The sequence below is a fragment of the Populus alba genome, chromosome 10, assembly GCF_005239225.2.
Source record: "Populus alba chromosome 10, ASM523922v2, whole genome shotgun sequence".
Classification (NCBI taxonomy): Eukaryota; Viridiplantae; Streptophyta; class Magnoliopsida; order Malpighiales; family Salicaceae; genus Populus; species Populus alba.
Genome location: NC_133293.1, coordinates 21,693,419 through 21,707,678, shown reverse-complemented (window position 1 = coordinate 21,707,678; position 14,260 = coordinate 21,693,419). Strand labels below are relative to the sequence as shown.

General features: G+C 36.9%; 3 protein-coding genes across 3 annotated transcripts; 1 reads left to right on the top strand and 2 right to left on the bottom strand.

Moving 5' to 3' along the window:
* Positions 1-98: 98 nt before the first annotated feature.
* Positions 99-962, bottom strand: LOC118059815 (LOB domain-containing protein 24). Its single transcript, XM_035072779.1, has 2 exons — positions 807-962; positions 99-422 (listed from the first exon to the last, which is right to left on the bottom strand). The coding sequence occupies exons 1-2, from the start codon at positions 960-962 to the stop codon at positions 99-101; spliced, it is 480 nt and encodes a 159-aa protein (XP_034928670.1).
* Positions 963-1,663: 701 nt separating this feature from the next.
* Positions 1,664-5,376, bottom strand: LOC118060182 (protein MANNAN SYNTHESIS-RELATED 2). Its single transcript, XM_035073357.2, has 6 exons — positions 4,950-5,376; positions 3,993-4,140; positions 3,813-3,880; positions 3,592-3,677; positions 2,347-2,926; positions 1,664-2,258 (listed from the first exon to the last, which is right to left on the bottom strand). The coding sequence occupies exons 1-6, from the start codon at positions 5,049-5,051 to the stop codon at positions 1,980-1,982; spliced, it is 1,263 nt and encodes a 420-aa protein (XP_034929248.1). The 5' UTR covers positions 5,052-5,376; the 3' UTR covers positions 1,664-1,979.
* Positions 5,377-9,346: 3,970 nt separating this feature from the next.
* Positions 9,347-12,080, top strand: LOC118060181 (exocyst complex component EXO70A1). The gene has a single exon (XM_035073356.2). The coding sequence runs from the start codon at positions 9,771-9,773 to the stop codon at positions 11,796-11,798; it is 2,028 nt and encodes a 675-aa protein (XP_034929247.1). The 5' UTR covers positions 9,347-9,770; the 3' UTR covers positions 11,799-12,080.
* The last annotated feature ends 2,180 nt before the right edge of the window (positions 12,081-14,260 follow it).

Here is a 14,260-nt window from a genome sequence, read left to right as displayed (position 1 = left end):
TCATTGGTAATTACGCAAGAAAACTGAAAATGCACTAGAAACCAGCAACGAACATATAAATCATGGAGACCAACTTGATTGCTCCTAAATGTAAGTCACTAAAAGTGGGATTTTTGGTAATCATTTGCTTGGATTAGCAGTTGATCCAAATTCAAAGGGTCATGTTGAGTCGAACCGAGCCATAAAAGTTCATCTTGTTGCTGCTCACTAGCTCTCTCTCCATTTTCTAGTTGTAGTTGTTGCTGAGCATTGTGAACTGCTAATTCACCCTTTATCTTCACCAACTCAGATTGAACATCAATTATATGTTGTTGCAGCTGAGATATGACTCCAGCACATCCATAAACTGGGTCTCTCGCACGTGATGCTGCCTCAATTGACATGCATTCTGCTGCATCATAACGTAAATGCACTGGAAGTTGCTGCATTCCACACCAATCCAAGATTATAAAAGAGTGAGCACACCATATCGCAATCAATATTATCTATCAATCGTCACTAAAGATTAAAAATACGGATAGCGCTATGAATCCCAAAATACTCATCACCAATGAGCTTCTTAGATAATATATAATATTAGATTATTTGATCGTTTGATGTCACGTCAGATGCACTAGTTAAGCATGGTTGGAAGTTTTTGAATGAATAGCGTCTTTAACTAAAAGAAATGGTGAATGGATGCTTAGTTGTGAGGGGAAAGAAATTTTACTACGATATATAATCTAGTTGATGAAATTATTTGCGTGTTGGCTTGGTTGGATTGATCATGAATTAGTTGATGAGTGGAGATTTGTATATAAAAATACCTTTAGCAATTCAGTAATCTTGCTGGCACCGAAGACTTTATGGACATTAGCAAATCTTTGGGGATTGGTTGGAGGAAAATATGGAGCCAAGACACAATCTTGACGACATCTTCTTCTCAAAAATCTGCAAGCTGCACATCTTGTTGAATTGGACATTGTTGGATTCTGTAAGATCTGTTAGAATATTTTGTTTCAGAAAAAAGGGTCTGAATCTTTTTGAATGATTCTTGCAAAGATTTTGTTTGTAATGTCTGTATATAGGGGGTTTTGTTTTTGGCTTAAGAGTTCCGAGCTAGGAAAGAGCTCAACGGCTACTACCTTTTCCAAAATACTGTGAAAAAAATAAGGAAACTTCGTTAATTATGAGCAGAATTCCTTAAATCAGTTTTTCATTTTCTTCATATGATAGCTTCCTTTACTGGTTCAGCTGTTCGATTATGCTGCTAGCTAAACAAAATTTCTTAGATTAATTCATAGTATTAATTTTGGTACGGACCCTTGATTAGGTCAATCATTATTTTGGTTAGCCACAGACCAATTAGCAATTAGCCCCCACAAATGTAGATTGTTGGCGGCTGCTTTCTTGTCCCTACGAAAGCCCAGATTAGAATAGGGTAGTAGATATGATCCGAAAATGTTCATCAACCAAAGAAAAAAGAAAAAAGAAATCCATAAATGTCGATGTTCTCCAATTCTGAAGCCTTCAATGGGATTTTTCCAGCTTTGCATATGGAACAAAATCAATGGAGGAAACCTGGCCTGTCTTTCTTTCATCTTCCAACTTCCAACTTATGTTACACAAACCTAAGCTTACAGTCCAAGCCTAGAACATCATTCAAACAATTACAAAACCACCCTCATAAAATGCAAACTGATTTTACAATAAACAACTTATACTTCAAAGTTTTACAAAACATCAAACAAATTCTTGAACATAACTCACAAAACTACCTGTCCTATTTATATAGAACCATCTTTAAAAAATCATATGAAAACAGTAAACTTCTGTTTTGGGGTGCTTTCACTCCTAAATAGAAGTGTGGATGATGTAACTCAAATGTTCATCTGCTTACTAGAAAGGCTTGACTGAAGCAATGGAGAAAGTAAGAACTATTATTGAAGACTACAACAAAAGCTGCATTGTGCTCTCTTCAGGGTTTTTGGCATTGATTACTAGCAAAAACAGGAATGTGCCAAGTGGTTCTTCTTGGAGATATAGGGGGAGAAATGGTTGGTAACAGAGGAAGAGGTGCCAGGAATGTCAGCTGGAACAAGTATTTGAGTCTTACCGGATGCTATTCTCTTACCAGCTACGTTGGCATAGAATAGGCCAGAGATGGCTGGTACAAAGACATCACTTTGAGAACACATGTAGAAGTCAATAACCTTCTCAAACTCTGAATCTTCAGATTCAAGGAATTTTGCCTTCTTATCTGCAGGCAATATGCTTTCCTGCAAAAGTTTTCGGAGGGAAAGAACGGTTTAGATTAACTGGAAGGAGAAAACATTAGAAAGGGGAAACCAATGAAAAATGCCTAACCTTTGTATAAGTTTTTGGGAATATATCTTTCAGAACATCAAGGCTTTCATCCCATCTTGGCTGAGTGAGGTAGATTGTGGTATCCTTGCCAAATCCAATCTTCCTCAAAAATATGGCAATCTCCTGTGCATTAAAACAACTCTTTGTTCCAGTTGCACTGCTTCCATGGCAACCTTTCTTGTCCAATATCTCAACTCTCAAGTCAACAGCAATAAATCGTCCATCAGATTTGCGACTCAATGTTCTTAGTCGCTCAATCATGGAGTCAACCACTTCATTAACCTCTGGCTGCAACTCTAAAGTTCCAAACATTGCCAAACATGCAACTGGATCACTGGCACTTGTTTTTGTGGTCTTTCTCATATTTACTGAAGGGAAGAATGTAGCCAGTCTTACGTTGCTATTTGTTCTAAAGACTGGTTCGATTTGCTCAGCAATGTGATCCTCTGAAACTCGATTAGGGACCTTGACAACAGCAAAATCTCGAATTGATACATCCTCGGGCAGACCTTTAACTACTTTGACTACCCCGACTAGGCTTTTAACAAATTTCTCAACATCATATATTTCTTCAAACTTCCTGTAAAATGTCAATTTTTTTAGCATGCACCCAAAAGCTCTCAATGAAATTAATTTACTACCTGATCATAATTTGGAAACTTCTTCAGAGATCACAATTTTATGGTCCTTTATCTTAAGCAAACCAACACTCAACAGTAGCATTTTGAAAAAACTAGCCATTTCAGTAAGCAAAGTCGGACTGTACATGCCTTAGGAGGTTTACAATAAGGCATCAAGCTTTGAAAATGAATATCATTAGATAAATATGAAACTGGGAACTATTTCACATACAAGTTTCAAAATGCAAATAATAGGAAGGTTTAATTAGTTAATTCGTAGAACATTTCCCCTAAAAGAGATGGGTGAAGTTGCCATTTCCATTATTGTTCCATTGGAGATAGCAAATGATCTAGGAAAGAAAGGAAAGAAAAGAGAGAAAGAAAGTTCTATAGTTGTGGTTGAATTAGTAACAGGAAAATACTTATTTGCAAAGGAAACATTACTCCAGCGTATAAAAATAAAATAGAGAAAAACAAAATAGCAAAGCTAGATACTTCTTCAGGAATGTACCATCCGGATCATCTAAAACAAATCTAATGGCAGAAAAAGGGCCAGCAACTTTATTTTTTTATGTTCGTTCCAAAAAAAAGAAGGTGATTGTCATGAAAGTGACATGCTGCAAACCTTTCATCTCCTGGTTTGTTCCCCCTAATGTCAGGAAGTACAAGAGTTGCCCCAATATATCTTGCTACTACAACTGCATCAGCAATCTGGAGAACACAATCACCAGCAAAGAGGTATAAATACTTAAAGGAGCAGAACAAGAATGGAAAGCAGATGTTTCATTGATGAAGGCAGAATCCTTCTGCAAATGAAAAGAAGATTCAAATGGCTACTTAAGATACCTGTGAGACATGGTACTCAGGACCATTAGTTAATGAGAAAGTGACAAACCCTTTTGACTCTACATCATCTGTTAAAATGGAAACATTGTACAAGATTATGTAGTATATCAGTGAGCGAACTTATAGGAATAAATACCACATAAAATTCTCAGCAACTATCAAGTTCACAAGTAAACCTACCAAAATTCGACTCTTTCCAACATGGTTTTAGCTCTAGGCCACCCTCCACCCATGGCCCATTTGTACTCTTTTTCGAAAATGTCACAAGACCCTGCTCTGAAACCTTCTCACTATCAAACTCGACGTCCCTGGCTCCAGGAAATTTCCCCTTTACAAAACAAAAGACAAAAGAATGAAAAGGTGAATCATATATAGATCCACAGCAAATGATGATTGGATGAGAGGTTCCGTCACAGAGTAAGAAAATAGACAATGGCTCAAGTATGAAGTGGAAATGATCAAACCCTATAATTACTAACTTTGCTCCAAGAGATGTCGTAAAGAACAAAATTGAAACCTCAAACATGAGAGGAAATTTAAAAAAAAAAATACCAGAAAGTTTCGAGAGCCTAAACAATTAGAAGAAAAAAATAAATTCAATCCCTTTGCTTCTTCTATATCATCAGTAGCCCAAAAGAGCAATAATGTTAATACATCAGCTTAATTTAATCTCAATACGAAGGGATGAAAATAAGAAAGAAGTCAGAGATTAAACGGATTAATATAACAGTTACAATACCTTAAAGATCCTACACAAATTCAACAGAAGAACAAAGATTGAATGAAACAGCATCCGGAGGCTAATGGGAATTTGACAAGGAAGGGAAAAATGAACTACAAGCACCACAAAGCCACAGCATTTGGGCCAAGAACATGCAGATCTTAATTCACTAAACTACAAGAGCACTGATATCAAATGAAACCCCATAAAGCCTGTAACTTCAGAAAGAAAATGCAAGGTGGGAAATGAAGTGAACCATCAAAAGGGCTTAAAGATCTAAACCCATACTAAAACCCCATCAAGAAACACAGCTTCAAATGGGAAAAAAAATTGAAACTTGAATGAACAAAAGATCACATACACGCATGGAACAAAGAACCATAGAGAATTATGAAGAAGGGCTAAAAGGGAATTACCTCGACAGAATCAAAATGGTCTCTCTTGATCATGTTACCAAGCATTACAAACATAGTTAGAGTCAGCACCCCAGCAACCACCTGTCTCAAATCCACGCCCATTCTCTCTATCTCTCTCTAAGTGCTGTTAATGTGAAGAAAGAGAGGTATTGGTCGACACGAGTGAACAAGTTCCTTTTTCTACGGCCTGGTAATTATGGGGTTTGTGTGTTTTCAAGAGCTTATTTGGTGCAGGTGGTGGTGTAAATGAGAAGGTGGAGACAAAAGGCTGAAAGATAGAAAGAGACGGAGCAGACACACAACATATACGAAGAAGACACTCCTCTCTCACCCTCTCTCACCATTCAGGTCTCTATCTATAGAGAAAGAAAGAGAGAGTATACAGCACAACAGAACTGTAGTCTATACTCTCTCACCGACACTTTTGCTAAGAAAATGATGGGCTGCCTGAAATGCTTTGCAAGTATTTTATTTTAAGAACTAAACTGCCATTTCTGTGTTTTAGATATTTAAGTGGTTTCTAAAAGCAAAAGGTAGATCGGGACGGTGGTAGTTGTTAATTTTTGATGGATTTTTCTTTGTTACTGTTAGAATATTATTTTAATATATTTTTAAATAAAATTTAATTTAAAAATAATTTTTATCACACTCTTAATTAATCCAATCAACAATTATTTTATAATTAATTTAAGCAGTGACTAGTAAGCTTATAAAAATATTATGGTTTGAAATGCTACTTATGAAAAAACTACAGCTTATAAGTTTTATTAAATCTAATTGGCAACTGGTGGTGTTAAAATTGAAGTGGTTTGATTTAAAGTTTGCTGTCTATATCATAATTATGAAAACTTTATGTTAATTTCCCAGTACAATTTTTCCAGGATATTAAGATAATTTCTTAAAACAATCCTGGTCCGATTATTTGCAATTTTAATATGCTCATGTAAAAAACTTTATTAAAGTTAAAAATAACCTGTTTTGTCCTTATATATATAACATTGTTTGTATCTCAATTAACTGAATTTAATGCATGGATGACTGTCTTTCCAGTCATAAACAGGGTGCAGGCGGTGTCATTATGAGTAAAATCATTGCCTCTTCCCCTCTTTTGGAAGGTGGTGTTGGCACTTGGCATGCTTTCTTTACTTCTTTCTTATTTTTCCCCACCCCTATCTAGGTAGATGGGGGGCACTGAACCTTTTTTTATTTTTATTATTTATTTTATTTATTATTATTATCCACTTCACAGGAATTTCAATGAAATCGAGTTCTTAAAACTTGATTGGAAATTGATTTCAATTTTCGTATGCAAATTAAATTCATAAATATTTTTAATCATTAAAACAAGAAAAATGAATCATTACTCTCACTCCACTTGTGAAGACATGTTTATTATTATGTTAAAAGACTACAAAGAAAAAAACAGTGTGATAGAACTTATTTTCCACAGCAGATTGATTCAATACTTGGCCAATTTAGGATTTAATCGGTATAAATTAAAAAACAAATTAATGAATTAACTCAATTTAAAACTTGAATTGACATACAATCTGATTAGTCCGTGATAAAACACAAGCCTTATTTTAAATTATATTGTTTTGACGCTAATATATTAACTTTTTTAGGTAGTGTTTGGAAATACGGTTAAAACTGTGTTCTAAAAAAATTCATTTTTTTTTATTTTTACTAAAATTAATACGGTTTATACTTTTTTGAATCTTTTTAATATGCCTGATATCAAAAAATAATTTTTAAAATATAAAAAAACATCATTAACATACATTTCGGCACGAAAAATTATTTAAAAAACAACCACTATTATACTGCTAAACACGCTTTTAACTCTGTTGATCTAGAACTTAAGCCTTGTTCCGGATCGGATGAGTTACCGGATTAAACTGTATTTTATAGCTATGAGAAAATTAAATACAAGTCAGTCACTGAAGTATAACCTGGGAAAGATACGCCATGGATTAAAGAAGAATTTTGTTTGATAAATATTGTTGCGTGGGATTACTGTACCAAGAACCAAAAGAAAAGGCGTGAATACAAACAAATCCGAGAATTAATGCAACAATTATCGCCTTAAATCTGCAACGGCCACCCTCCAGAAACAGGCGTGATCCATGGGAAGTAAACATTTAAAAGCGACTCCATCTGATAAAGACAATTGCTGGGTCAACTATGTTTATTAAATATACTCCATGGTTTTTTAGAAACAACCATTTTATTCTATGATTTTTTTCAGAAAGGGCGCGCATAACAAAGGAAATTTCATGATTTTTAAGATTCATTTATCAGTGAAGAACGTGTGTTTAGTTGAAAAAAACAACGATAAAATATATAAAATAAAATATTTTTTTATATAATATAATTTTGCAATTTTATGTTTCAAAATATTTTTTTTTTCCCTCAAAAACCTCCAATTTGAATTCTTAAAAACACATCAATAAAAATTCTAAAAAAATAGTTTAACTGATTAAGACTCTAGATTTATTCTTTATAGATTATCAGTTTGAGTCTCTTATAAATTTCAGAGCTAATAAAAATTTATATGATCATTAATTTTTAATATTTGTGAAATTAAATGAGGTATGTATAAATTTGCAAGAACATGTACATTAATAAAAATAAATAAATAAAAAATACATCAATTAAATAAGAGTTGATAGTGTTAGTTTAGTATCGTCGTTATATTAAGTGGCGAGTATTTTATTAAAAAGGAGCTGCAGTAAATCTAGGTGCGGAGAGAACGCGACTGTTCAACCTCCTCCACGTGTTGCTGGTCAACGATTCCACAGTCGTCAGATTATTATTCAAGAGCTTTTCAACTCTCACAACTAATCCTTAAGCTATGAATAATCCTTAAGCTTTAACCAAAAAAAAAAAAAGACCCAAGCGAGCATCACAAAATGGACCGTAGTTTTTTCTCTATATAATTGTTAAGAAAACATTTTAGATAATCTTGTTTGTCTGCCCATCGTGTCAAGTCTGGCCCTCTTACCATTCCACTTGTTATGAGGATGAAATATTTCTTGAATAATTAAAGGCGCGTCCATGCATCACTGTTTTTTTATTAAAAAAAAAAAACAAGTAAATTCAGAAAATCATAGCATTTTGCTTGAAAAAGAAGGGTGGCAGGTAGAAAAAAAAACTTCCACGTGACACTTTATCTCTTCATGGACTTTCAAGAGTAATTCACAAGACTTCTCCATCGAAGATCTTCTGATGCCTGAGTTCATAATTCAAACAAACAATCTTTAAGAAACAATCAGTAAATAAACAATTATTCTGACAATTCACATGTGAAGAGAAGGGCCCATTTATAATTCAAACAAGATTGGTCAGCCACCTCATAACCCATGGTTTCGTGGGCAGATGTCGGATCTCTCTTAACAGTCAAGATCTGGATGCTCGAGATGCCATTGCAGGATCATGGGCTCTGTGAATTCTAAACAGAGCAGGAATTATCCACACGAGCCCTCACAAACCGTTTTTATCAAACATGTCCATGTGCGGGTGAACCCAATGGCATGCTAAACCAGAATCTTACTCCAGTTCCTTAAAAATTATTTTGGATATTTATCCGGTCTAGCCTTAGTGGCCCATACGTTGTTTTGCTGCCATTCAATGTTAAAACCAGACACTGGCTTGCGGCACACAGTGAGGCCCTTTATCCTTTCCAAGGTGACATTGGTCGGAACTCGGAACATCAGAAAGTAACGGAAATCCTCTGACACCAAAGTTCCCATTGGCAACTGTTTGGCACTAGAGACATGGAAACTTGAAAGTTCCAAGCGACACTACACCTTCCCTTGCGTCTTTTTTTTTTTTTTAGTTTTTTGAGTTGTATATATTGGTTTTTTAATATATTTTCATGGGATTTCTTTCAATTTTACCATGTCATGATCACAAAAAAGACTAATGTTTAAACAGGATTGCTGAGCTCTGATGAACAAAATACGATGTGAGGGGGGGGGGGGGGGCGGGGCATTGAAATGCAGAATTTATAGCCCTCCACAAGACCTGAGGTGCTTGTTTTCTCGATTTCTGTCTTTTTTGTGGCAAAAAAGCCACCTAAAATTTATCAAAACAAATAATTTCTGGAACACAAGCAAAGAGCACATGTCCTCTCTCTTAACTCTCAAGATTGATTTTTTGATGCATCAAAATACAATAGAAGAAAGAAATTTGATATGTGTAATACTTTTGATCTTCTGCAAGAAATCATCGACTAGCAATAGAATCCATGGCCCGTTTTTTCCAGTACCATCATGACCATCAACATCAGAAACGAAAGAGAGAGCTCATGGCGGATTCCTTCTTTGCATATCTTGACGTCGTCAATGGAGATCCTAAACAGGTAAGTTTTTGTTTGTTTTTTTTTATTTTTGCTTGGTTGTTTAGTTGTTGATAGAAAGTAGAAACTTCAGTTCCTGTCATATTGGTATTTTGAGGTTGATGTCCAAAAGTGATACTTCAGATGCTGTTTTTAAAGTTCAAGTGGGGTTATTTTTGAATTCTGGAAGTCCATGTTAGTCTATTGATTCTGCATTACGTGGTTGTTGGGGTTTCTGAGAGATGTTTGTTTTGCAAGTGAGGTTTGGTTTGAATATGGCAAGTCTTGTGTTATTTTTTTTTAACCTGATTTGGTGAGTTTGGTGAAGAAAAAGTAAAATGAGTGACAGAGAAGAAACTAAGAGAGAATCCTTTTGGACAATTAGTTGAATCTTGACAATGCGTGTGTAGTATTTAAAGACCAGATGAAATAGTAGTTGAGTCATTTCACTGGGAATTTGAGGGCTAGGGCTTGATTTGGCAATGTCTCAAGTGGATGGCATTGACAATCTTGTAGCTTCCAGGTTAGTCTTGAAGACCAGTTTAGAGAATTCAAGAGCTCTTGCCTCTGCTTTTGACAGTACAGGCCAAAGATTGGAGGGGATGAAACAAAGATTACCATCTCTGGAAGCCGCTGTTAGACATGTCCCCAGGCAAAAGTGCACATTTGTTGCAATTAGAGAGCATATTGATCGTGCCATTGGTCCTGCCGCAGCGGTGCTAAAGGTGTATGATATCATTCAAGAGCTCCACAAGTCACTATTGTCTCACCCTTGTTCTGATCTTTCAACTTACCTGCTAATGGTGAAACAGCTTGAGGAATCGTTGAAATTTCTGGCTGATAACTGCAGGCTAGCAATTCAGTGGCTGGAGGCTATTCTTGAGTTTCTGGAAGATAATGCAGTTCATGATGATCTTTACATCTTGAACCTCAACAAGTCATTGAGCATCCTGCAAGAGTTGCAAGCCACTGACAAACATGCTCGGCTCGGTGGGGGGATTCTCTGTGCTGCATTGGACAAACTAGAAATTGAATTCAAGCAGATTCTTGTGGAGAACTGCATTTGTGTTGTTTTGGATTCTTTCTCATCTTCTATTAGAAATCAAGCCTCCATTGCCCCATCTCCTCTTCCAGTGGATGTTATACAGAAGCTTCAGGCTATTGTTGAGAGGCTAGATGCAGATAACAGGCTTGAGAAATGCATTTCGACTTATGTTGAAGCTCGGTGTCTGAATACCATGAGAAGTTTTCAAGCTCTTGACTTGGATTACCTCAACCACTCATTCAACGAATTTGATGATGTGCAAGATGTTGAGTGTTACGTTGATCAATGGTGCAAGCATTTGCAGTTGGCTGTAAAGCAAGTTTTTGAAACTGAGTATAAGCTTTGCAGTGACGTGTTTGAGAAGAATGGACCAGAAGTTTGGATGGATTGCTTCGCGAAAATCGTTACACAATCTGGAATTCTTTCTTTCCTCCGCTTTGGAAAGAAGATTACAGAGTGTAAGAATGATCCAGTCAAGCTCATGAAGCTACTGGACATTTTTGCGATGTTGGACAATCTGAGAGTGGATTTCAACAGACTTTTTGGAGGGTCAGCATGCAATGAAATCCAGACTATGACTAGGGATCTCCTCAAGGGAGTTGTTAATGGAGCTTGTGAGATTTTCTGGGAACTTCCGATCCAAGTGGAGCTGCAAAGGCGAAGTTCTCCTCCTTTAGATGGTAGTGTTCCAAGGCTAGTAAGCTTTGTAACCGATTACTGTAATCATCTACTAGGGGATGATTATAGGCCACTATTGACTCAGATTCTGACAATTCAACAGAGTTGGAAACAAGAGAAGTACCAAGAGGAACTCGTTACCAACCAGATTTATTACATAATAAAACAGATTGGTCTAAACTTGGATGCATGGTCAAAAGCCCACTATGATCTCACACTGTCCTACCTTTTCATGACGAACAACCATTGTCATTTTTGCAGGTTGAAAGGGACAAATCTTGGAGGTTTGATGGGAGATTCTTGGTTGAAAGCTCATGAACAGTATAGGGACTATTACATGACTCTTTACCTGAGAGAAAGCTGGGGGAAAATATTTGCTTCTCTTAGCCAAGAGAGTCGAATTTTATCTTCTCCCACTAGGGGATTTGTGGGGGATTTGGTCAAGAAGAGACTGAAGTCATTCAATGAGGAGTTTGATCACATGTACCAGAAGCAATCCAGTTGGGTTGTTCCCTGCGAAGACTTGAGGCTGAAGATGTGTAAACTTGTTGTCCAGGCTTATGTACCTGTTTACAGGAGCTACTTGCAGGACTATGGATTCCAGGCTGAAACTGATGCTAGTCCCAGCAGACATGTGAAATACACTACGCAAGGTTTGGAAGCCATGCTCAGCTCTCTCTTCCAGCCAAAGCTAAGCAAGTCTGGAGGCACCAAACACAACCGTTTGATTGGTAAAATAAAAGACATGGTGACAGATAACTTTCGCTTGGCACTAATGGCTGTATAAAGCGCACGAGGTTCTTACAGTTGCCTCTTCTCTCTGTTATCTACTGGCTAGCTTCTTTTTTCTTTTTAATTTCTCCTAGAATTTCTAGCTCCTGTCTTGTGTATGTTTGTTCATCTGCTAAATGCAAACACGTCGCTTGGTGGTTGAGGTGAAGTTTGCTTGCATCGGCTTGTACCGATACTTCTTAACACGGTGAGTTCGGTGGGGAAGTTGTATTCTTGCTGTTTGTAACTTTCTGGTTAAGAATGATGACAATGAAATGGAGGGGTAACGATTACAAAATCACAGATCATTATGTCAATGTGGTTTATAGTTTTAATCTTAATAGATTATTATAATATTGACTTGTAAGAACTTTTTAATAGTAGACAAGTTGATACGAAAAAATCATAATTTTTTGTGATTTAAATTTGACCAGGTGAACTTCAAAAGTATTATCTAAAAAAAATGAAACATGTTTAGAAAAAAATAACTGATTCAATTCAAAGTAAATTGACCTAGTAATTTAATGATTCGAGTCCAGTCTGGACTGAATCTACATCTATAAAACTGTGCGATGATGCACCATTTAGAAAAGGGCCAATAAACTAAATTATAAAGTCCTGGAATTCTCTTGTCTTAGAACGAGGCGTTGAATTAGTTGATCCAATTTCTCATCAGATGATCCACCTTTCGCCGCAGCTTGCCTTGCCTTTCTCCCAAACTGCTGTGCCCTTTCCCTGGCCTTCTTTCTCTTTAACTCCTTCACAGCATCGCACGTCACATTGTGTTTGCATCACGTTCTCGAGGGACTATGAGCCCTCCCATCCAACTGGTGGGATCCATGTACTTGACCTGACCACCCAAATGAGCGGTTGCCCTGCCTTCTCCAACCCCAGGGCAATCTCCTCCTTCTGAACGTCTGTCGTATATGATTGGGAACCAAATGCAACGTAGATCACATTCCCTGGACCCACCTCTTCCATGTCATGGTCCAGCCACTTGATGTGCGGGCTAGATTGCTTTTGATCATTGTGGGGCCCTGAATTCATCAAATCTTGTTTAATGTGACCAAGAAGTAGAAGTGGACCCAGAAGCCATGCTTTGGCCTCTCTTTGATGTAGAGATTCAAAGGCCCCAAACAGCTGCTATAATTTGCCTGGAAAGGCTCTGCCAGAATTGCCCGCATTGGATTGCTATCATCACCGGGCCTAACTGAGGCAGGGGAGTCATTTTTGTGTAATGGAAATGGAACTGAAGCTAAATTTAGAGGCACGGAATTAGACAAACTAGGCAGGCATGGAACATGTAGTGAGACACTTCTTGCAATAACTACAGGCAACACACCCATCCCACCACAGACAATCCTAGGAATATTGAACATGCGACTTGGATCAAGTGTCCAAGGTAAGAACATGTCCGAAGGAACACAAATGGGAGTACTGCTATCAGAATTACACATCTCTTTAAGAACATCTTCAAAAGGTTGTCTGAGTTGTTTGGCGGCATGGTAAAAAGGGAAAGAGAGATCCGGAGAAGGAAGATGGTTAGTATTTCCACACCCTTCTTGAAATCCTTGAACTCTTGGAAAAGGGATAGTGGACAAAGAGACTGTCGGGTAGGTAGAGGTTTTGCAAATGATGAACGGAGCATTTGCAGGGGTGATAATGGTGGTTACTTTTAGGCTACGGGCAGCTAGTTCCTTTGAGAAAGTCGAGTGTGCCCTTGAGCCATGTATGGGAAAATCACTACAGGAGGTGGTGTACTGAAGCTATCCATGATTGAGCAAATCTATAATTCTGAAATCTGTAACTCAATTCCCCCAATCTTTTCCATGGATATGTGAAGATTTAGTACGTGTAAACGGGATTGTATTTATATGATTAAAATAAACCATTGACATGGCTCAATTAACTGAATTTAATGCATTTCCATCCACTCAAAACCAGCCTCTGCCCCATTCAACAAGCACCTGATTGGACATGAATTTGAGGAGGATAAGAAATTCCCTCCATCTTAACACAAGTCTCACCTTCTTCAAAATCAAAAGACAACTCTTCTTGAATTGTGCCACCAGTATTGAACATGTTGGTCGGTCCAATGGGAGCAAATTTGATGCCAGGGCTGCCTTGTTTCTTGACCGGAGGGACAAAGCTGGAGATCTCAAATGTAGATGGATTGATGGTGATCGAAATACTTGACTGTTGAGTGTTAAATCAAAACCATAGTTTTTAGACTCCATCCAAACAGGTTATATGTAGGTCAATTAAAATTTTTAACCTCGACACTTGTTTCTCAAGCAAAACCAAAGACAAGTACAGGGAGAAATGAACCGATCGAGAGGCCTAAAATGATTGCAAAAGAGTTGAGTTTGTGGGTCCCAATTATGAAAACACTAACCAAACGCATAGTATAAAACGTAGAAGCAATCACAAAAATAAACAGCTTACAGTTTTATCAAATTAATTATTTGTTAATTTTTT

Coding starts and splice junctions, on each gene's coding strand:
- LOC118060182 (XM_035073357.2), bottom strand. CDS start 5,051: ATGGGCGTGGATTTGAGACAGGTGGTTGCTGGGGTGCTGACTCTAACT. Junction 4,141..4,949: donor ACCATTTTGATTCTGTCGAG/GTAATTCCCTTT, acceptor TGTTTTGTAAAG/GGGAAATTTCCTGGAGCCAG. Junction 2,927..3,591: donor AACAAACCAGGAGATGAAAG/GTTTGCAGCATG, acceptor GACATTTTACAG/GAAGTTTGAAGAAATATATG.
- LOC118060181 (XM_035073356.2), top strand. CDS start 9,771: ATGTCTCAAGTGGATGGCATTGACAATCTTGTAGCTTCCAGGTTAGTC.
- LOC118059815 (XM_035072779.1), bottom strand. CDS start 962: ATGTCCAATTCAACAAGATGTGCAGCTTGCAGATTTTTGAGAAGAAGA. Junction 423..806: donor AGATTACTGAATTGCTAAAG/GTATTTTTATAT, acceptor TGTGGAATGCAG/CAACTTCCAGTGCATTTACG.